General features: G+C 55.1%; 1 protein-coding gene across 1 annotated transcript; it reads left to right on the forward strand.

Annotated features, from left to right (window-relative positions):
• The first annotated feature begins 276 nt into the window (after nucleotides 1-276).
• On the forward strand, nucleotides 277-20,840 carry CNTN2 (contactin 2). The gene is made up of 22 exons (XM_059904698.1): nucleotides 277-346; nucleotides 4,604-4,748; nucleotides 4,832-5,007; nucleotides 5,167-5,262; nucleotides 5,641-5,850; nucleotides 6,117-6,216; nucleotides 7,362-7,537; nucleotides 7,956-8,092; nucleotides 8,534-8,663; nucleotides 10,038-10,188; nucleotides 10,310-10,437; nucleotides 10,770-10,945; nucleotides 11,468-11,588; nucleotides 12,089-12,247; nucleotides 12,728-12,877; nucleotides 14,991-15,061; nucleotides 15,378-15,612; nucleotides 15,958-16,070; nucleotides 17,166-17,352; nucleotides 17,694-17,806; nucleotides 18,294-18,462; nucleotides 18,870-20,840. The coding sequence occupies exons 1-22, from the start codon at nucleotides 277-279 to the stop codon at nucleotides 18,977-18,979; spliced, it is 3,123 nt and encodes a 1,040-aa protein (XP_059760681.1). The 3' UTR covers nucleotides 18,980-20,840.
• The last annotated feature ends 2,324 nt before the right edge of the window (nucleotides 20,841-23,164 follow it).

Here is a 23,164-nt window from a genome sequence, read left to right on the forward strand (position 1 = left end):
GCAGGAGGCACTCAGCCCTGGGAAGAGCTCCTTGGTAATGGCCAAGCCCCTTCCCCTGGGGCCCTGGGGAGGGTGAGAGCAATTCCAGCCTCTCCCCAGGCTGAGGCAAAAGCATCGCCGACCCAGATGTGCCTGGAGCTGGGAGGGGCGCTCCTCAGCTGAGTCCTCCCCTGTCTTTCTGCCTCCCTAGGTCCTTCTCAGCCTCCGGCCAGACTCTCCCTGGGCAGGGCTGAGGCTCCGCTCCTCCGCTCCCCACTTCTGCCTGCAACGCTCACCATGGGGACGCCTACCAGGAGGAAATCACACTTGCTAATGCTGGCCGCTGTGGCCCTTGTCTCCACTCCAGGTAAGAGGGCTTGTCTGGACTCCAAAGCCTAGCAGGCATAATCATAGCTTTATATCATTGCTATTATGTTAGTGATGACTACAGAAATAATTGACTGCACTGCTGTGGCACTTCAGTTTGAGGCCATTTCCTTATAGAATTTTCCTGCTTGTGGATTTTACTTTCCCTTTGAGATTAGGAGGAGAGGGAATGAGTCTTTGTCGTATTGTAGATGAGAAAAGCATGATCCAGAGAGGGTGAGGGACTTGCCCTGGGCCACACAGCAAGACTATGGCACAACCAGATCTCCATGACATCAGCCCAGAGTTGCAGCCTCTTAAGGCTGCAAGCTTAAATTTAAAATTAGTTGCTTAGTTGTACTAGCCCCATTTCAAGGCCTCATAGCCGTATCGGATAGCACAGATTATAGAATATTTCCATCATCACAGAAAGTACTATTGGATAGTACTGCTCTAGGGTCCCCTGACCACGCAACTCTGGGAGGGTTCCTCAGGGCAACAATGAAGCCTGGCAAATGGACCAAATGTGGAACGGGATCTGGGAAGAGATGAGGCAGAGCAGGGCGTGGCCCAGGAAAAAGGCAAGAGGGACCCAAGCAAAAGTTCTCATGCCAGGGGTGCTTCAAGTGGGGAGAGGGGAGGAAGGTGGCTGGCAGAAGGAAAAGGAGGGCACGGAAAAGCGAGCAGTGCAGGCCAAGAGGCCCCGGGCTGGCTGGATTCTGGAGAGTCTGCTAGGGAGGCGGTATGGGAGCCCCAGCCTGTCTGAGCTGGGGGAGCTTTCCAACAGCCTGCTGCTGCTCGGAGGGGCCTGCTGGAACCGCTGCTTGGCCTCTCTGCCCTGACCCCCAGCCCAGATCAATAGACGTTTCTTTTTTCCTTAAAGATCTCCATGGGAGAAAGAGTACCCATCCTCTGGTGTCCTTCTGGAGTTCTAGCTACCTCAGGCTCCACCTCCCCATCCCACAGCCCCTGCAAGGCTGAAACCAGCACATTTTAAATTCTTCGTCTCACCAGGGAAGGACTCCACTGGCATAGTTTCAGATGTTCTCATTATGTCCTAACCACCTCCCAACCCAGCATCCAAGTCAGTGAGGCTGCTGGGAAATAGGGGAGCCTCCCAGGCCCCCAGCTCCAGGCCTAGTTTCCAGTGCCAGGGCCCCCCAGGTCTGGAGGAGCTGCTGGGGTGGGGAGCCCAGGCTGCAAGGAGCAGGAGACACCCACACCAGAGAGAGTGGAGGAGCGGTGCCTGGGCTCCTCCGCGTTCCCCACCCTCAGGGTCAGTCAGTGCTGGGACCCCATCATCTGAGGTAAGCAGTATGTGCAGCCTCTGGGGTCCGTAGACCCCGAGAGGCAGGAAGGCCAAGGGAGACGGGACCTGGTCTGCCACCTCCAGCAACTGCAGAGGCAGGAGTGGAACATCCCATGGCTGTTCCCACCCCCTAGGAAGGGGCCTCAGCTCTTGGCTGTCTTTGCTCACCTACCCTGGGGATGCAGCTTTGGAGTCCTGCACCCCAGTGCAAAGAAGGGCAGCGTGGCTTCCCCTCCACGGTCTCAGCTCCCTAATCTCCTTCCTCCACGAGGCCCTGATACCTGTGTTTGGGGGAGCAGAGTTGTCAGGATAGGGAATCAGGAGAGAATCAGAGAGGATGCCAAACAAGGACAGCACAGAGTGGGTGGCTCTCCCTGGGGGAGTGTGTGTGTGTGTGTGTGTGTGTGTGTGTGTGAGAAAGTGCATGTGTGGGTGGATGTGTGTGTAGCTTCAGAGGGAGGGGCGGGGTGAGTGAGGGTGTGTCTGTGGATGTTTGAGAGGGTGGAAATGTGAGTGAGTTATTGCATGGAGGGCATGCTACATTTGGGGGGATGATGAATGTGTATAGAAGGCCTTACACACAGTGCCATGGCTCTCAACTCTATCTGCTCTTCAGAATGCCCATGAGGCCCTTTTAAAATCTAGATTCCTGGGCCTCACTCCTAGAGATTCTGATTCAGTACCCCCAGGATGCAACAGTATCTCTGATGGTCCTGATGGGAGACTGAAGTCAAGAATTCTGAGCCCTGTGGTTAAGGACGCTGGCTATGGGGGGAGGCTGGCCAGGGTCCACATCCCTAGATCTGCTCCTTCTCGCTGTGTGACTTGGGGCAAGTTATTTAACCTTCTAAGTCTCAGTTTTCACATTAGCCAAACGAGAAAATGGCACTGCCTACCTTGTAAAGAGGTTATGAGAAAGAAATGTGGAGCATGGTATTTGGTAAAGAGTTAGCCCTCAATAAACAGCATCTATTTTGTTATTATGAATGCCTAGATGTAGATATAAATAAGTATATGTGGACATTTGTAGCCATATGTGCATGGGAACGGATGTGTGTATAAATGTGTATATCTGACTACTGGAGTAGCTTAGAGTCATGTATGTATATATGTGTGGTGTCTGTGGGCCTGTAAGGAAGTGTGTGTACGTGAGAGGTGGAAAGCATGTGTCTGTGGATATTGGGGTGAGGGTGTGTACATGGCTGAATGCCGGGGAGAATGCTTTTTCCGGAAGCTTAAATTATCAGCGTGCCCCAGGCCCACTCAGCCACCATCCCCCCACCACCACCACCACCATCCAGACAGAGTTACTGGAAGCTGCTGTTATGCAAGGTTGTTCCCAGCAGCGTGGCCGCCTCCGCTACCCCTCCTCTCCCTCCCCTCCCGGCAGTCCCAGCTGGGGCAGGGTCCCTACCCTCCACCACCATCATTAACTTAGGATTAAGCTGGGCTCTCCAGCCGAGAAGATGCGCCGCCATCTCCGAGGCCTGGGGCGGCAATGAGGGATAGTGATGGGTGGTGGGGAGGGGGGATGGGGGATGCCATTTCAGGGAGCCGTACCTCCTTCCTCATTCTGAGAGCTGCTTAACAGCTGCCATCACTCCCAGGGGTCCAAGGCTGGGCCTCAGCTGTGGCATGGGGCCCACCCCCACCCCTGGACTAAGGCTGACAGCTGGGTGCACCAGGAGAGCAGGCACTAATTGGTTAATGGGGATCCCCCCACGACCCACCAAGGAGGGCCTGAAATCAGCTTCATGGAGGGTTAGGAGCCAGTTAGGGGTGGCCTGGCTCCTGCCTGACGCCACAAAGGCAAAGAATGACGGGCCGCACCAGTCAGCAAACAGAGGCAGATGTGAAACGCTGCCCTGTGCCTCTCAGACCCTGCCCCGGTGAGCCTGGACGAGGGGACGTGAAGAGCAAGGCATCTACCCGGGAGGGGGCCAGGCAGGAAAATGCCGTTTGCATGTGGGATACCCATCTGCCCAGCAAATGCAGGAACCCGAGGTCTAGAACTGCGCGTGCCACAGGCTTGCCCTGTGACCGTGGGCAAGTCGCTCCCTTTTCTGGGCCTCTCTTTCTTGAAATGTCACAGTGGAATTTTATAAAATGCCCCAAAGCAACCTGTACGTCGTCCACCCACCATTGAGACTTCCTCTTCCCCTGACCCCCACCCGGCCCCCTCACTTGGGTCCAGGAGACAGAGGCTGAGTACACACCCTGTGTCAGGCTGAGCCCTGCTACAGACCCTGGGAGGGGGGTTCATCTTCTTTCCATTTCACAGGTGGAGACGCTGAGGCTTAGAAGGGTCCTGTAACAGCTAATAGAGGCCCAGAGCCAGAGCACGTTCTCTCAGGACGCCCTCCCCAGAAGGGGCACTAGGCTCCAGGGCCACACCTCCTCTCTCCCCCTTTTCAGCCAGTGGCTCCCATGCATCTCTCAAGGCCCATCTCACACCCTGCAGGTCAGCTCTTCCATGAGTCCCCTGACTGCTTCCACTCCAAGGGTCCCTGCTCTTGAACCTAAACCACTATTACGGCTCTCGCCTACTGTCAGTTTTCTGTCTTCTTCCCTGGATCGCAAGCTCCTTGAGGAAGAGGGACTGTGTCTTACTCATTTTGCTACACAGTGCCTCGCCCAGTGCTAAGTATACAGCAGGTACTCAATATCTGAGTATAGGAGGGGTGACTGACTGAACTAATTGACTAGATGGGGTCTGCCCAACCTATTGAAATTCAAATTTTAATTAATTATAATTAAATAAAATTTAAAATCTGGTTCCTCAGCTGCACTAGCCATATTTCAGGGGCACAATGGCTACTGTACTGGACAGGGTAGGAAATGGAACCTTTCCGACACTGCCGAAAGTTCTATTGGACAGCACTGCCCTGGAGGCCAGGCTCCAGCTGGCCCCTAGGCCCTGAGACCTCTGGTGGTGTCCCCCATCTGCAGCTTGGAGCTCAGCCTGGGGATCCCCGGCCACCTTTGGGCCTGTCTTTGAAGACCAGCCCCTCGGTCTGCTATTCCCAGAGGAGTCCACAGAGGAGAAGGTGACACTGGCATGCCGTGCCCGGGCCAGCCCTCCGGCCACCTACAGGTGAGACCCCCGCAGTGGTGCTGGGAGGCCCTGGGCAGTGGGCAATTGTTTGTCACATCAGCCCCTGTCCGCCCCCGCTGCAGGTGGAAGATGAATGGCACCGAGATGAAGCTGGAGCCAGGCTCCCGCCACCAGCTGGTTGGGGGCAACCTGGTCATCATGAACCCCACCAAAGCCCAGGACGCCGGCGTCTACCAGTGCCTGGCCTCCAACCCAGTGGGCACCGTTGTCAGCAGGGAGGCTGTCCTCCGCTTTGGCTGTGAGCCCCACGGGGTGCCGGGACGCTTTGGGGGTAGAGAAGAAAGGGCTGGAAAAAGTGTCCAGAAAGGGCGGGTGACTACTTCCCCATGGAGCCTGAGCTGGGGAGGGTCCCCCAGGCTTGGAGGACAACGCCTGAGCACATGGTCTCCACCTCCAGTCCTGCAGGAATTCTCCAAGGAGGAGCGAGACCCAGTGAAAACCCACGAAGGTTGGGGTGTGATGTTGCCCTGTAACCCACCCGCCCACTACCCAGGTGAGTCAGGCCCCTGGACCATGTTAGACGGAGGGCACAGGAGGGGCTTCTGGCCACTCAGCAGAAGAGGGATGGAATAAGAGGTGGTGAGTGACCCTTGGAAGCACTGATCCCTGGGTGCCAACTCTAAATGATTCTGTGCCCCACCCCCATCAGACTGGGAGGTCCCCAAGGGCAGGGGCTGTTTCCCCAGCAGACAGCACTCCCTGAGGGCAGAGATAAAGTCGCATCTTCCCTCTAGGTCTCCCCTCAGCCCCAGTTCAGGGCACAGGGGCTCTCAGGACAGGGTCTACAGATCCCCAGCAGCGCGTTGAGGTCCTACCCAGAGTTGCTCCATTAGCCCAGCACCCCCGGTTTCCTCAAACTCCCCATTCCTAGGCTTGTCCTACCGCTGGCTCCTCAACGAGTTCCCCAACTTCATCCCTACGGACGGGCGTCACTTCGTGTCCCAGACCACAGGGAACCTGTACATTGCCCGGACCAATGCCTCAGACTTGGGCAACTACTCCTGCCTGGCCACAAGCCACATGGATTTCTCCACCAAGAGCGTCTTCAGCAAGTTTGCTCAGCTCAACCTGGCTGCAGAAGGTCAGGGTCAGCGGGCAAGGCGAGGAGGAGGGAGCTGAAGGGGTCAGGGGGCGTTCCCTTTGAAGTTGTGAAGAGCAGCTCAAAGGGCACGGGGTCTGGGCCTGGACCCCAGGGTCTTCCTGCTACATGGCCTCAGACCCTTGCTGCATGCCCCCAAGGGGAAAGGGAGTCAAGAAAGTGTGGGCTCTGAGTTGTGCTGAGATCCTAAGCACAGGAGCACCTGATCTGGATCAGCTACATCTGACATGTGAACCCTCTCTCCCCAGACACCAGGCTCTTTGCCCCCAGCATCAAGGCCCGGTTCCCAGCAGAGACCTATGCACTGGTGGGGCAGCAGGTCACCCTGGAGTGCTTCGCCTTCGGGAAGTGAGTGGTAGGGGAGGGAGGGGGCAGGCCAGGGCACAGCCTCTCAGAGCCCCTCAGGGAGAGGGCAGGCAGGGCCAGCTCTCAGCCATCTTGGTGCCTTCGCAGGGTCTAGCAGAGTGCCGGACCCACAGTGGGTAGCAACCGCCACTCACTGGGCACTGACTCTCTGGGTGAGGCATCTTCCCAGCAACATGCATGATAGGCTCAGGCAGCTTATACAACACCCCAGGCTGGGGGCAGGTAGCATGGTGTGTGGACCCCAACCCAGCCTGCCTCGTTCAAATACTAGCTCTGTCACTTACTGGCTGGGAGACCTTGGGTAAACCACTTAACCTCTCTGTGCCTCAGTTTCCCTATTTGTACATGGTGATAATAATAGTACCTACCTCATGGGGTTGTTATGAGGATTGAATGAACTAATATATGTACAGTGCTTAGAATAGCATCTGGTATTTAGTTAGTATTCTATGGATGCTAACAGTTATCTCTTAAAATAGAAAATACATAATAGAACTCTTACTCTCTCAGAAAAAGGACTCACTGGAACAGGGCTAAGCAAATAGCAGGTACTCAATAAATGTTTGTAGAATGAATGAAAGAATGTGATTTGTGCATTGGTCCCCTCCTCCCTCACATATCTCCTGTGGTTACCCAAGATGCCCCCTGCTTTGTGGAAAGTTACTGGTCTTCCAGAAAATCCATATTTAAAACACATGAAGGGTAATACATTACCCTTTAAGACTCACTGATACCTCAGTCCATTTTCGTACACAGATTACTAACAACCAAATCCCCTTTGAAAAGTAGAGGCAAGGCCCTGTTGGGGAGAGGAGGAAGGGCACCCATAAAGAACCAGGTTGCAGGCCACTGCTGAGGAGGGCAGGCTCAGAAGAGGCCAGGGCAGGGTGGGGGCAGGCAGGGAGGGCAAGTCAGCTTCAGGGAACAGACCACCTATGCTCTGAGCCTCCCTGGGAGAGGCCCGTCCTCCTCTCCTGGCCGCTCTCCCTCTGTCTCTTCCCGGCCCTCCTCCCCGTCGTCCCCACCTGCCCAGCATCTCAGGGGGGCCTGGGTTGGGGGAGGAGTTGCAGGCACAAGGGAGTCTGCCTAGCTCAGCGCACCCCCTCTGGCTTTGTCTCCCCTGCCAGCCCCGTCCCCAGGATCAAGTGGCGCAAAGTGGATGGTTCCTTGTCCCCACAGTGGGCCACAGCCGAGCCCACCCTGCAGATCCCCAGCGTAGGCTTTGAGGACGAAGGCACCTACGAGTGTGAGGCGGAGAACTCCAAGGGCCGCGACACCGTCCAGGGCCGCATCATCGTGCAGGGTACAGGGCCGGACACGCTCACCCCCTGCCTTCCCCTGTCCTTGAGGAAGCCGACCCAAAAGTCAGGGAGGAGATTAGGCAGCCCCTTGCTGAAACTTTCCTGCCCACGGGTTGCACTGGGTATGGGACCAGATGAGGCTGGTGCTGTGGTCAGCTCAGAGCTTCAGTCAGGGTTGCAGAAAGCACATGGAAAGGATTAGAATGACTTAAGTCGCTAAAACAGTTACTGACACAGGCACGAAGTGCCAGGTGTCTTGAACCTGCTTCTCCCCACCCCCCCATCCCGGAATGCGGCTGGCGCCCTCTGCTGTCTGGCACAGGAGCTGCAGCCCTGCAAATCCAGTCCAGTTAATCCGCGGAGCTCCTCCCAGCTCCTCCCCAGCCCCTCCCCAGCCTTGCTCTCCCTTGCTCCCCGCAGCTCAGCCCGAGTGGCTCAAGGTGATCTCAGACATGGAGGCTGACATCGGTTCCAACCTGCACTGGGAATGCGCAGCCGCCGGCAAGCCCCGGCCCACAGTGCGCTGGCTTCGGGATGGGGATCCTCTGGCCTCCCAGGTAGGAGACCTGGGGCTTCCTTCCACACACCCAGCACACCGTCCTCTGCTCACCTGGTTCCCTCACCCTCCAGATCTCCTCCCCTTCCGCACACTGGCAACCCTTCTGGGCCAATTAGGGTGCCACAGGGTAGTTCTAGGTGCTTCTCTCCATCCCAGAGTCACATGGCCTCAGGCTGGTCAACTGGATAGAGTCTGGAGGGTCCAGGGACCTGAGTCCAGGCCCAACTCAGCCACAAAAGCACTATGTGGTCCTGAGTGTGTCACTCGCCCCTCTGGCTTCCGTGTGCAGACGTGCGGGGAGGCCTGGGGAATCTCTGCGTCCTGGGATTCCAGGTGGCCGTGGATAGGACTGGGCGTACAGGCGCTCCCTCCAGGCAGCCCATTCTCCACTGCGTCCACCCCATAAGCCCCCACCCAGTGCTCCTGATCTTCTGCACAGGCCCGGGTAGAAGTGCTGGCCGGGGACTTGCGATTCTCCAAGCTGGGCCTAGAGGACTCAGGCATGTACCAGTGTGTGGCGGAGAACAAGCACGGCACCATCTACGCCAGTGCCGAGCTGGCCGTGCAAGGTAAGGGGCCCAGGGAGAGAGGACGTCCCCGGGGACACCCAGGTGGGGGGCGTTAGGGGTTGTGTGTTGCAGCATTTCTAAACGCACACACTCACCTGGCAATTTTCCTTAGTTTTCCAACAGCTTCTGAGTAGAACTCAGGGATTTAAGACAGGAGATGAGACACTAGATGGAGCTCCCAGAGGACAGGGTCTCTGGCTTGACCCGCGTCTGACGTGGACAAAGTAAATGTCTGCCGCCATGAAAACAAGGTGGCAAAAGTCCCTGAACACCAAATCAGCTAGATTTGGGTTTAATGCAGCCCCTTTGCCTGTGTGACCTTCGGCAAGTTATTAATCTCTTTGTGTTTCAGTTTCTTGAATAATAAAATGTGGGCAATAATAGCCCAGCCCTCATAAGCTGCTGTGGGGATTAAAGGAGATGATAGAGCTAAAGCATAAAGAACCTGCCCATCACATAACAGGTGCCCAGTAAATGTCAGCTAGTCCAGTATCCTTAGATGTGTGACTTAAGCTTGTAGTCTGTTTCCTCATCTGTAAAATGGACAGAACGGTACCTACCTCATCCAATTGTAGTGAGGCTTAACTAAGACTCATTCATTTATTCAACCAATATTTCTTCAAAACCTCCTAAGAAGTGAACACGAAAGATAAGGTCTCTGCCTTCAAGTATCTTACAATCCAGTGGAGAGAGGGGGGCAAATAAACACAAAATCAAACAATTAAATAAGATAATTTCAGACAGCCATAAAAAATACAGTATAAAGAAACTCCCTCAGAGTGCTGGGGGTAAGGTGGGCCAGTTAGAGGGGATGGTCAGGGAAGACCTCTCTGAAGAAGTTGCATTTGGGATGTGAACCAACCATGTGAAGATCTGGGGGCTTTGCAAGCAAAATGTATAGTAAGTGCAAAGGTCCTGAGGCAGGAAAAATCATCGCATCTTCACGGAACCAAAAAAAGAAGAAGAAACAAATGGCCCAGGTGATAGAGCACAATGAGTGAGGGAAGGAATGGAGCAGGATGTAATCAGAGAGGTAGGGACTCCTTTGTGAGCCCTTAGGAGGCGTTGGACTTTTTCTGAGTGTCTGTTTTGTGTTCTTAAAATGATATTCCTGGCAGCTGGGTGGAGAAGAGATTGTAGAAAGAAAATGCAAAATCAGGAGGGCCAACCAGCGGAGATCTGGTGGCAGTGGGGGTGATGAGAAGGGGCTGGATTCTGGCTATTTTGGAAGCGGTGCTGCTAGGGGTCACTCGTGGATTGGCCATAGAGGGAACATAAAATGTTTAACATGTAGCCAGGTGACATCTGACTCCAGGCCAACGAGTACTGGTTTGATTCCCTGCATGACTGTGGGGCACTCCCCCTTCCTTCCAGCACTTGCCCCCGACTTTAGGCTGAATCCTGTAAGGCGTCTGATCCCCGCAGCCCGAGGGGGAGAGATCGTTATCCCCTGTCAGCCCAGGGCAGCTCCGAAGGCCGTGGTGCTCTGGAGCAAAGGCACTGAGATTTTGGTCAACAGCAGCAGGTACAAGCCCCACCCCACCTGAGAAATTCCTGCCCACCCTCACTCTCCTTGGAGGTGAGTCCCCTTCCCATGACTATAGTGTGTCACTGGGTTGGCCAGATCTGCTCTGTCCTTGCTGCAGAGTGACTGTAACTCCGGATGGCACCTTGATCATAAGAAACATCAGTCGGTCAGATGAAGGCAAATATACCTGCTTTGCTGAGAATTTCATGGGCAAAGCCAACAGCACGGGCATCCTGTCTGTACGAGGTAAGGACCATGGTTTGGCTGAGGTTGGTGACTCAGCCACCACGGGGTGCCATCCCTCCTCGCCATTGGGCTCTTGTGTTCCCATGTTCCTCCTAGTCTGGTTTTGAGGCTACCCCAGGATTCGGTTTCTCTTGGGACTGCCCCCAAACACCGCCATCCAGGATATGCTCCTGCCTCCCTCCCACGCACTCGTGGGGCTGCTGGGATGCAGCTGTTGGCCACGCTGCCTGTTCTCTTTCCTGGGGCTCAAGACAGAGCCTCTCACCCTGCCCTGCTGCCCCTGCCTGGGCCTACTTCCTCCCCGTCCACTCAGGGGCCCTTTGTCTTGGCAGATGCAACCAAGATCACTCTAGCCCCCTCGAGTGCCGACATCAACTCGGGAGATAACCTGACCCTGCAGTGCCACGCCTCCCACGACCCCACCATGGACCTCACCTTCATCTGGACCCTGGACGACTTCCCCATCGATTTCGACAAGCCTGGGGGTCACTACCGAAGGGCCAGTGTGGTAAGGCCTGAGGCCAGAAACCCAGGGCTCCTCCCTCCTTCTGGGCAGACAGGGGACCCACGAGAGCCATCAACACCCCCAAAGCTTTTCCCCCTTCCCCCGGGAATGCCATGACGGCAAGCTCATCCCTGGGTTCATAAGCACCCTCCCTTAGACGGGCAGTTCCCCGGATTCCACCCGACGTCTATGCATTTAGAAGAGGGTTAGGGTCAAACCTGGAATTCCAGACACCGAACAAGACTCACTCCCCTACTGTTGTTATCCTGCCCCCTAGCGCAGATGATATCATTAACTTGAACCATCACTGACTGTCTTCTGTAAAAAAATGTCGTTTAATCCCCAGTGGTACCAAGTAGAGAGTAGCCGATCCCTCCCATGGAACAGAGAGGAAGAGCGAGGTGCAAGGGGCCTGGGGAAGTAGCAGAGCAGGGCACTCTGAGCCCTGCCTCCTGTGCCCTGACTCAGGCACTAGCCTAGGGCTGCTTCCTCTGACCTGCCCCGCTTCCTGTCCCCCGTGTGCAGAAGGAGACGGTTGGGGATCTGACCATCCTGAACGCCCAGCTGCGCCACGGTGGGAAGTACACATGCATGGCCCAGACGGTGGTGGACAGTGCATCTAAGGAGGCCACAGTCCTGGTCCGAGGTGATGGGGTTTCCCACCCTACCCCCACCGTGACACCCTCAGGGGCCGGCTGGGCTATTCTGACCTTCGCTCCCTAACTCCCACCTCTCCCTGAAAGCTGTGGGAAGGGCTCCTAACAAGTCTGTTGAGCTGAACTCATCCCGTGGTTCTTGGCAGATCCTAAATGAATAAAATATTCTTCCTCCAAAGCTAAAATTGTAAAAAATCCACTCCTAACACATCCCAAGACTGGAGAACTTGCTGAGGCCAGAAGTTTCAAAGCCTCGTGCTGGGAAATCTATACACATCTCTGTGTGAGAGCCTCTGTGACCCCTCCAGCCTTGGACACATCCTTCCTCCTCAAAACACCCCATGCGCCACTCACTACTGCCCCCATTCCTTGCCCTCCCAACCCGGTGTGTGTTTCCTGCGCCCTCTGCTGCTCCCTCTTGGTACTGCACCAGCCCAAGCGAGCCTGAAGGAGGTTGGCTCAAATTTGTTGCTCTGACCTCTTGGTGCAGGTCCGCCAGGTCCCCCAGGAGGCGTGGTTGTGAGAGACATCGGTGACACCACTGTCCAGCTCAGCTGGAGCCGTGGCTTTGACAACCACAGCCCCATTGCCAAGTACACCCTGCAAGCTCGCACTCTACCTGCAGGGAAGTGGAAGCAGGTTCGGACCAGTAAGTGTGAGGCCCCACCCAGGTCAGTACTGATTAGGCCTGGCTGTAGGGGGGGCGGGGAGGGCTGGGGGTCAGAGGCCAAGGCTGAGCCTGGATCTTTGAAGAGGGACAAGTGTAGACCCCCTGCCTGCAGGGAGCTCCCAGGACATTAGGGAAGATGGTCACACAGGCGGCAGAAGAATGGGGAGAGAGTTGGAGGGGGAGGCACTCAGTCTGCACCCTTGAAGCATTGGCAGAACTATTAATGGGGCAATGAAAACATTCATGTGGGTGTGGGGTGCACACAACATCTTACAAAGGCTCCAAGGCAGGGAGGTCTACGAGTTTCCCAATCATTCCTGGAAAAGGTATTGAACTCTTAATATAGCTGGTACCACCGTGAAAGCTGGGTATAAAAAAGTGATTCATACCTAGTCCCTGCCCCTTTCCATCCAGATCAGTAAATGAAGTGCAGAACACTGACTCCCTGGTGCCTTGCAGATCCCGCCAACATCGAGGGCAACGCCGAGACCGCCCAGGTGCTGGGCCTCACGCCCTGGATGGACTATGAGTTCCGGGTCTCAGCCAGCAACATCCTGGGCACTGGGGAGCCCAGTGGGCCCTCCAGCAAAATCCGGACCAAGGAAGCAGGTCAGAGCCCTGGGTGAGAAGTAATGTCAGGGCACACACCCTAGCCCTCCTTAAAGGGAGCCCCAAGCAAGCAGCAATTACATGGAGTTCCAACCCTGCTCACCAGGCTTCGGACTCTAACAAAACAGATGGGAAAGGAACACAAGTCAGAGCGAGGCCGCAACACTGCACAACGTACTGTGCCCTGGGCCACAGCCTGTCAGGGCTGGAAGCCAGCCAGTCCAAACCCCTCATTTAAAAAATAGGCCAACCTTACAACTGCATGTGAATCTACAATTGTCGCAAAGTAAAAAGTTTAATTTTTTTAAAAATGGAAAAACCAAAGGTTGGAGGAAGGAAGGGTCACACTGGCAGCGCCTGGACTTGAACCCAGGACCATGGGGTGACGGGCAGATATCCTCCCTGGAAGTGCACGAGCTGCAGGAATCAGTTAATGAGGAAGGGGTGTGTGTGTGTGTGTGTGTGTGTGTGTGTTTGTGTGTGTGTGTGTGTGTGTGTTGCGCAGGGCACTAAGTAAGCAGCCGGTGCTCTAAGTCCTTCTTTAGATGGTTTCTTTGGGAGCAGGAGGAATGGACAATCTGCCCACAACCCTCCCTGAAAGGCAGGTAGGTGTCAGAACCTGAGTGGGGAAGGAAGGGAAGAGGTGAAGGTGAAGGCCCAGAACGAGAACCCTGGGATCCTGAGACCAGCACTATGGAATCAGGACCTGCCTCCCCTCCACACCCACCCAGGCCTGCCCCGCTGGATGTGTAATGAGGGTCTGCCTTTTTGTGTCCATAAACATGGTTTCCTATGTGCCCCATGCTGACTCTCCAGGCTCTTTCTGGAATCATTCAATATTTTTAACTGGTACCTCTCCTGAGTAAAGAATTCCAGAAGGAGCACTTTCTTTGATTGTACTTCTTGGACAGTCAAAGGGTGAGGAGTGGTCTCCTTCACTGTAGTATCCAGGAGTTGAGCACAAAGACAGCTATGGTGCAGAAGAAAGACGATGAGATTTCAAATCAGAAGAGCTGAGTTCAAATTCAAACTGTGACATTTATTAGCTGTGTGACTTTAGGCAAGTCACTTAACTGCTCTGGGCCTCAATCTTTCCACTCTGAAAAGGGTAATATTAATGCCCACCTCACAGGATCAAATGGGTAATGTGTTTAAGTGCCCTTTGCAAATGAGAAGGCCTTAAAGTATCATCAGAACCAAGTGATAAGTCTCCAATTGCTGGATCATCTACAGATATATTTTAACCCTCAGCCAAGTTACCCCCTGCCAAGCTTCACTATCTAATTAAATACATTCTTGTTTTAATATCAGCCTTTTGAATACTAGAGACAATTAGGAAATTAAGTCTGCCATGAAAATAAAAAATAATAATAATAAAACACCCTGTAACACAAAAGAAATGTTTTTTGGATTAACTGCAGTTCTGAATTATTTATTCCCCTTAATTTAAAGCAAATTGGAGTTGGTCTCTGCTACTTAGTTTAAACCAACAAGAGGGATGAGGATAATCATTTATGGAGTGTATACTGTATGTATATGCTAGCCACTGTCTTGTTTAATTTTATTCTTCTTACAGCCTTTGAGAGAAACATTATTATCCTTATCTTACGGAGAGGGGAATCAGAGGCTCAGAGAGGTTAAGTAACTCGCCCAGAGAAACTCAGCTAGTAAGTGGCAGAGGTGGAATCTGATCTCAGGTCTGCTTGACTGCAAAGCCCACGTGCAGAGGGACTCTTGAAGGACAAAACCAGGGCCCATTGGAATAGTTTCAGAAGGATAGGTGTTAACTCTTCTCTAAATGTTTGGTAGAACTCACCTGTGAAGCCATCTGGTCCTGGACTTTGGTTTATTGAGAGTTTTTAAATTACTGATTCAATTTCAGTACTGGTAATCAATCTGTTCATATTTTCTATTTCTCCCTGGTTCTGGTTCAGTCTTGGGAGATTGTACTTTTCTAAGAATTTGTCCGTTTCTTCTAGGTTGTCCATTTTATTGGCGTATAGCCAGGGCCCATTGGAAGGGTGTCCTTGGCCTAGGATGCTTTTCGGTCTCAGACTCAGAGCTTTTGTTCCCTCACGGCCCATTAACTGCCTGTGTCCCTTGGCCCTGACAGCCCCTTCGGTGGCACCCTCAGGTCTCAGAGGAGGTGGTGGAGCCCCTGGAGAGCTCATTGTCAACTGGACGGTAAGCTGCAAGGACAGAGGCAGGACTATGCCTCCAGTTCTCTGGGGGGACAAGTTCTACCCCACCCTCACCCCCACCCGCACCTGGTGGGACTCGTCTCAGGAGTTGAGCGGCATGCAGAGAGGACCCAGACAGAGCCACTGCACGGTCCTGACTCCAGAGGAGACAAGGTCCCTCCCCTCCCCTGGTACCCACTGCAGGATGGAACCACCGCAGTCCTGGGGCCACCCCTCTCGGTGAAGGCTGGGTGGGGCTGGAGGACGGGCAGGGAAACGCAGCCGCGGCCCCTCGCCCACGCCACGCTCTTGCCCCTCAGCCCATGTCCCGGGAGTACCAGAACGGAGACGGCTTCGGCTACCTGCTGTCCTTCCGCAGGCAGGGCAGCACTAGCTGGCAGACCGCGCGGGTGCCCGGCGCCGATGCCCAGTACTTCGTCTACAGCAACGAGAGCGTCCGGCCTTACACGCCCTTTGAGGTCAAGATCCGCAGCTACAACCACCGCGGGGATGGGCCTGAGAGCCTCACCGCGATCGTGTACTCGGCTGAGGAAGGTGGGCCACCCCGGGGCCCGTGCGGCGTCCCCACCCCAGCAGCTTGTCCACGGGGTGTAGGGTGGCGGAGTGCTCCTCACACCCCTGCTGGGTTCCATAGGTGGGGTGGAGAGGACACCTGGCTTCTAAGCCCCTGGCTTCCTTCCCAGCCCTCGCTACCTCGTCTCCCCTCAGGCCTAGAGGAGGGAGGCTCTCTGGAAAGAGAAGTGGGCCCCGGGAGATGCTCTGCACCCTGCACCCTGGGCTCTTTAAAATCCTAAGAGAGGGCAGTCCCAGTTGGCAGCTGCTCTGTAGGGCACAGGGAGTGCCTGGGAATCCAAACCCATGTTCTGTGTCGGTCCCCAGAGCCCAGGGTGGCCCCTACCAAGGTCTGGGCCAAAGGGGTCTCATCCTCAGAGATGAACGTGACCTGGGAACCGGTGCGGCAGGACATGAATGGTATCCTCCTGGGGTACGAGGTGAGCACTGACCTGGGCTGGGAGAGGAAGGGGTCAGGGGGTCAAGGCGCGGGGGCACCTCATGGCTTGCTAGTCCTCCTCCTGGACTCACTCATCCACTAACCAGGCACACAGCACGCAGTCTATGCAGCACCGTGGACGCAACCTCAGCTAAGCCCCTCTGGCTGATGCCTGTGGACAGCCTTGACGTTACTGCTTGGCTCGAGCCGGCCCTGGACGCTGTGGGAGCCCAGGGGAGGAGGAGCGGTTTCTGGAAGGGGCACGGCCTGCCCGTTTCATGCCAGAGCCCAGTTAGCCTGGCATCCTCAGGGCTGCAGAGACCAGCGTGGCCTCCTCTATGTACCAGCCGCTCATCCTGTCCCTGAGGAACTCGGGGCCCGGCAGCTTCTTGGGCCCACTGGTGACTCCACACTGGGGTACATGTGGGGGTGGATGGAGAGTGAGAGAAAGCGAGAGGAAGGGACAGAAGGACAAGCAGGAAATGTCATTGTCTAAGGGAGAATCATCATACTAGTGATGTTGTAAATTCCATTCATGGGGGGTCAGCCCTGGGCTCTAGCACGATGGGTTAGGAGAGCCCCACTGAGGAGATAGCTGCAAACTCTGCCATTGATTTGGAAGACTATCTAGAAGGCCTTGGTGTTACAAGGTCTATGACAATGGGTTTGCATTTACTAGGCAGCCCTCGTAAGCTTGCTGGAGTGCGGGCTGGGGGACTACTTTGCAAGTACAATGTGCATTTCATAGCCTTTAAACAGAGTCCCCACGGGATTCCTTGAATTAATTAAATGGGGTTGGTTTCAGCAGGCCATCGCTAGGTTGAGTCTGTGCCCACACCCCCACTCCCTCGTTCAGCCCACGTATTAAGCTCTCTCGTTGAACTGGGCACTCTGCTGGGCACCAAGAAGGGAGCAGCAACTTACATCAACTTGTCCCTGCTCTCTTGGAGCTCATGATCTAGTGTCTGGGTTCTGAGACCTGAGACTGAGTTACAAGCACCAGCGAGGAGCAGGATGCAGGTCCAGCGCCAGGGTCAGGGTAGCCCCGAGGTCCTGGGTTTGACGGCTGACCCTAGGGTACCCCTGCCCCCTTCAGATCCGCTACTGGAAAGCCGGGGACAAAGAAGCAGCTGCTGACCGAGTGAGGACAGCAGGGCTAGACACCAGTGCCCTAGTCACCGGCCTACACTACAACACCAAGTACCACGTGACTGTGCGGGCCTACAACCGGGCCGGCACTGGGCCGGCCAGCCCTTCCGCCAATGCCACGACCGTGAAGCCCCGTGAGTCCGTCAGCCTGGATGGGGGTGGAGGGGTGTATTTTGGAGGGGGTGCCTCTAGGATCACTCTTTCCCCGAAAGACAAATGCTCCAGCCCACAAGCCCTGGGCGGGACAGAAACGAGGCAGCACGTCTAATAATAATAAGGGAATGGAATTCATGGCCTCTGAAGTGCCTCCCTTTTCTCCAACCTTTGTTGGAGTTTGTTTCTCAGGCAGTGGTGACACAATGTTCTGGGTACAACTGCTTTGGGCAGACGTCTAGAAAAAGGCTGGCTAAAAGCAAGGGGGTGAGTGGTGGGGAAACATTAGGAGGTCTCCCCGACTCTCTCCCTCCTCTGGCAGCTCCACGGCGACCCCCTGGCAACATCTCCTGGACTTTCTCAAGCTCCAGTCTTAGTATTAAGTGGGACCCTGTGGTCCCGCTCCGAAATGAGTCTGCAGTCACAGGCTATAAGGTAAGGAAGGGATCAACCAGGCATTGAACGCTGAGGAAGCGCTCACTTGTATTTCCGGCAAACACAAGGGAGCTGCGGTTTCTAGCCAGAAGGATCTGAGTTAGGTGTAAGCAAAGAGTTTGGGATTGTGAGTGGCGTGAAATTCACGAGCAGTTCTTCAGGGAGCATGTAGTAGAGACTAGAAGAAAATGGTATGACTGCGGAAAGGCAGGGTTCATTTCACGGGGGCAGCGATGGACTGGGTGAAGTCTGGGTCCTTCTGGTCTAAGGAGTCTGCAAAACCAGTTCAGCTGCTTGCAAGCTTTTCTTGTCCCAGTGAGAAGCTTGTTCAAGAGCCTGGACCTGGTCAACAGGAAACAGGAGGGGTGAGGAGGCAGGACCTCGAGGGCCCAGAACCGTATGGGGTCCTCCCATTCCTGGGCCTAGGGAAGAGGAGAATCAGTCCTGGTGTAAGGAAACTCTTGCCTGGCTAACCCCCTTCCCACAGATGCTGTACCAGAACGACTTACACCCGACTCCCACGCTCCACCTCACCAGCAAGAATTGGATAGAAATTGCGGTTCCTGAAGACATTGGCCATGCCCTGGTGCAGATTCGGACCACAGGGCCAGGGGGGGACGGGGTCCCGGCAGAAGTCCACATCGTGAGGAATGGAGGTGCTGTCTCTCCCCTTATCCCCCAGGAGTATCAGGGTCCATCCAGATGCCTGATGCAGGAATCATTCCCACCCAAGCCAGACCCCAACCCAGCCAGTCCCCAAGGGGGAAAAAAGCAGGCAGGCAGGAACCAAGTGCAAAGTAGCCCTGGAACTGCCCTTGCTGCCCCCTCCTTCCCACTCCCAAACATCCCTGAGGGCCGAGAGGTGAGTGCGCTCCTTTCACGGGAACAAAAGCAGAGGTCCTACAAAACACTGCAGAAGGAGGGCTGAGAACACCTCCCTGTCCTGAAGCCAGCCCGCTGTGAATCTCCTTAGGAAAGGTCTGGATTCTGTCCTGAGGGTGGGACAGGGATGTGCAGGTCCCAGGCCCAGCTCACTCAGCCCATTTCCGCCTGCTGGTTTCAGGCACAAGCATGATGGTGGAGAACTCGGCAGGCTGTCCAGTCCCACATCCTGGCACCGTCCTTTGTCACTCCGTGGCGACGCTGATCCTCATAGGCTACCTGGAGCTCTGATCTCGGCACCCCTCCCTCTCCGCCACAGCTGGACACCCACCTCCGTTGGACACAGCCAGCTGGCCCCAGTCCCTTCCCAATGCCAAGGTGGCCCAACACTGTGCCTGAGAATGACTGGTTTTAAATACCTACTTTAAACAGTGCCCTTTTCGTAGGAGGTAGGATATTTCATATTCTGCCACAGGATAGAACCCATGCGAGGATTTTTTTTCTTTAAATCAAGAGGCACCAGACAGTAAGTTCCATGATGATACTGAACCCTATGCCTGGGCCCTCTAGGGTGCCTGGATGGAAGGAAGACCTACAGGAAGAAGGGGGTTTAAACATGTATCTGCGCATCAGCGGAGATAGCACTCTGGGGCCGCATATGGACTCTGCTCCAGAGAGCGGAGTCCTAAGCCCGGGAACACTGGACAGGAACAGGACAAAGCTTACACAGCAGCATCTCTCAGTCTAAGGAGAGGCCCAAACCTGGGGGCCAGGGACTCTCCTACTTTCTCCTCTTACAGGACAGCACGGCTGGACCCTGACATTGTCCTGGATAACTCCCTGGAGGCCCCTGCCACCTGCCTAGATGGCTGAGAACCAGTGCTCTGGTGTCTGAGGCCGGGAGCCTGAGCCCCTGCAGCTCTGGGGGGCGACGCTCCCGACTGCTGGGTGGGAGCTAAGAAGGGTTGAGAAGCTGAGACTCCTGGTGGAAAGGGGCACCAGACTTGGCCTGAGGCACAGTCACAATCCAGGTGACCTTGCCCGCTTAGCCAATACTGCCAACCCGACCCTGTCACCCCAGAGTGACAGAAGCCACTACAGGTGGCTGGGTGACTAAAGGGCTTGTCTTGGGCAGGTCCCCCACCGCACCAAGCCCCAGCCTGCACGGTCCCTCCCGGGTTTGGGTAGGAGGCAGGAGTGCCTCCACCGTCCTCCTCCAGCAGAATGCAGCTGTAATTCTGTGTGTCTGGAGTCAGGAGTCTTCTGAGAAGGGCAAAGGATAAATGCGGCCCTACCTGCTCGCAGGAATGCCCTGGGCCACCTGGCAACCCGTCCCCCAGGCTGCCTCGGATGCTCTTTTGCACTCCCCCAGAAGACAAAGGGGTAAATAAATGGGACATCTTAGCTTGCGCTCTGGGTGTATTACCAGTCACAGCACGTCAGAGCTGGAAGAGGCTTTAGACCTCACTGGGCCCAAGCCCCCACTCTACAGGTGAGGTAACGGAGTTGGAAGGGGCAGGGCCTTCCTCAGGTCACACAGCCTGTCAGTGATGGGGCTGGGATAACACTCTTCCCCCACCTTCCTGTCCCAGGCTCTTTGTCTATCCAGAGGACGGGGGCAGTGCTGAATGGCTATGACCTGGTTAAGAAGGTGGTTAAGAAGGGCAGTGGGCTATGAAAATTCTGCTTCAAGAGGTTCAGGTGGGTGATGGTGGGGTGATCAGCATGGCTGGGTCCCAACCCAAGGCGTATGCAGACTACAGGAGACCCAGTCTTTCTTTGCCTTCTGAGCCCAGCTTCTGCTGGGACCTCAATATGCAGTGCTGGCTTGAAGCCCCCTGCTCCCCTTGCCCTTGCTCCAAGAAAAGAGGCCAAAGCAAGGACAGGAATTCTCCAAATCCAGGCAGCAGTGGTGGCACAACCAGGAAATTCCAAAGCCTATATGTTGTGACAGGTGGCCCTTCACATATAGGAGCAGCGGGACAGGCATCTTGTAGGGCACAGGCCCCCTGAGCCTGGTTTCTGTAGTTTACAGTTAGAGCTCTATTTTGTTATGGTTTTTAAATTTTTTAAGTCCTGCTCTATTTTCCTGGGCAGGTTTATGTTGGTGTTTACCCACTACAATTTTTTAAAAATGTAAGCTCACATGCCTTCTCCCTGCCACCACTGAACCTACCACCCTGCCCCTGGCCCAGGACTGCCTCCTTGGAGCCCTCCAATCAAACCCTCCTCACCTGCTCCCATCCTTCACCCCCATGCGAGGTGCTGGGGGCTCAGCTGAGTGACCATTCTTCCATTGCAGGGACCCAAACTTGGTCTAGCATCCATCCTGGTCCCCCGTGGCTGTGATTTGGCCTGCACCCAGCTCTATCAGAAAGGGGATGCTGAAAGTAGAAAACCTTCTTCCAAAGTTTAGCTGATTCTTTCCTCACTGCCTTGGCTGCGGCAGGAGCAGCAAAGGGACAGGTGTCTAGATGCTGGGCCGAGAGGGCTGGGCTGGACCGGCACAGGAACTCACCTGTGCAGCTGGCGGCTGCAGCCCCTAAACTTGCTTGAGGCAAGAGAGAACGACTAAGAGTCTTAGTTCTGTGGAGGCAGACAGACCCTCTGGGAAACCCAGGAAGGGTTTTTCTAACTAGGAGAACTCAGCCTCAGGAAAACGTAAGCCCCGTGCAGGGAGAACTTGTTTGGGGGACACAGAGCTGGACTAAAATGGATGTTCCTGCAGGCCAAGACTCAGGCAGAGTGCTGATTAAGACTGAATAAGACAGCAGGTGGCTTGAAGACACGCAGGCATGTAAAAGGGAACAGCCTGTTGGTGAGGTGACCGCACAGGAGCTGGTGTGGAGGCAGAAGAAGAGATCAGACAGCTTCTCAGAGTCCCTTCCTGCCCAAGAGGACTGACTGTCGCCTTCGCTGCCCGCATGGGTTGAGGCTCGCTCCTGCTGTGGTAACGACTCGATCCTGGATCTCTCCCCTCTCACACGCCAAGCCCCAGACAGGCAACCAAGGGGAAACAGCCACAAACCAGTACTTCACCCTACAGCTTAGTGGCCAGCAAGTGCCTGAGGACTAAGGACAGGCAGCGCTTCAGGGCTCGGGAGAGTCTCCTTTCTGCGTACGTTGGGGCTCAGCCTATAGCGCCCTTTGCCCCGGCCCTGGCTACTCGGCCCTGGTTGCTCCAACAGCCCAGATGTATACCTCACCCTTGGGGGGAGGGCAGCTCTCTTCAGGTGGAGCCTCAGGGCCCAGCGCGATTGGGTTACCTACTTTCATCCAGGGAATCAAATGATACAGGTGATCGCAGGGAACAGGAGGGCCATGGGCGGTGGGGGTGGGGGGCGCTCTTTTTGATAAAATGACAGGAGAGACGTCAGAAAAAAACGTCTGCAAGGAGACCCTGGACTGAGTAATTGAGAGGCTTCTTCCTTTTGTAGGGACCTTTGAGAAATTTTGACAGCTGTTTGTCTTGGGGTCTAGGGTAGGTGAAGACTGGAGGGGATGCTGCAAGTGTCCTTCAGGGCTGGGATTCTTGGAATCAAAATGTGCTCAGCACAGGAAGAGTCTTGGAGCTCCTACCTGCTGGGGCCCCTGCAGCACGCAGAGGGGAGTGACTGCAGTCACAGTCATTTACGCGGCAAGGCTCACCCCAGGCATTCTTTTCCCAGCACACACCGCTGCCTCTTGGCAGCCGCAGGAGCCAGGCTAGTCTACTCTGGGCAAGAGCCCGAGCTGGCTCTAGAATGTTTCACTCCCTTCATCTCTTCCCCAGCTAGAGGACTGTGTGCTTCCTGATCTCAGAATACGACCGCCTACTGGGCTCCTCTGTATCGGAGGGATAGCCGTATCCTCAAACCTGGGTTTGAGGCATAGGTGTAGCTATTTCCCTGGCTCAGACCTAACCTGGGCTTCATCCTGGAGATGAGCAAGGTTGCCAGAGAGGCTCCTGGAGTGGCATGAGGGATTAGATGGGCACTTTCAAGGAACTTCCAAGAGCTCCATGGAAAGAGGTGCCTGGTAGCTGTATATATGGTCGTAGGCTTTGGGAAGGCGGGACAACAAAGGGAAACTGGAGAGGAAAAAACAAATGGGTCTGATAGCTTTCCCCAGAGCCCTAGGAAGCCTCATGCCCTCAGATGGGGTGCACCCTGCTTTGGCCCCCAGACTCCAACTGACCCACCCCCTCCAGGGCCTGCATAGCTTAGAAAAGCTCACAGCTGGGCAAGGGTTGGGGCTTCATTGGACCACTGACTTAACTCAGTTTCTGTTAAAATGGACCCGCTCCCACTGACCTATTGTCTGTCTCTCTTACACTTCTTATAATGGTAGTTATTTATTGACTCTGGTAGCGGGCAGTTCTTAAATAAAGATGGTTTCTCAACCTGCTGAGGCAGCTGGCACCAGCTGTGGGTGTTTTTATCCTCAGACTAAAGAGTATCTCCTTGTCCTGTTCTCTAACCCTAGGCTTTTACCCAA

Source organism: Balaenoptera ricei, chromosome 1, assembly GCF_028023285.1.
Source record: "Balaenoptera ricei isolate mBalRic1 chromosome 1, mBalRic1.hap2, whole genome shotgun sequence".
Classification (NCBI taxonomy): domain Eukaryota; kingdom Metazoa; phylum Chordata; class Mammalia; order Artiodactyla; family Balaenopteridae; genus Balaenoptera; species Balaenoptera ricei.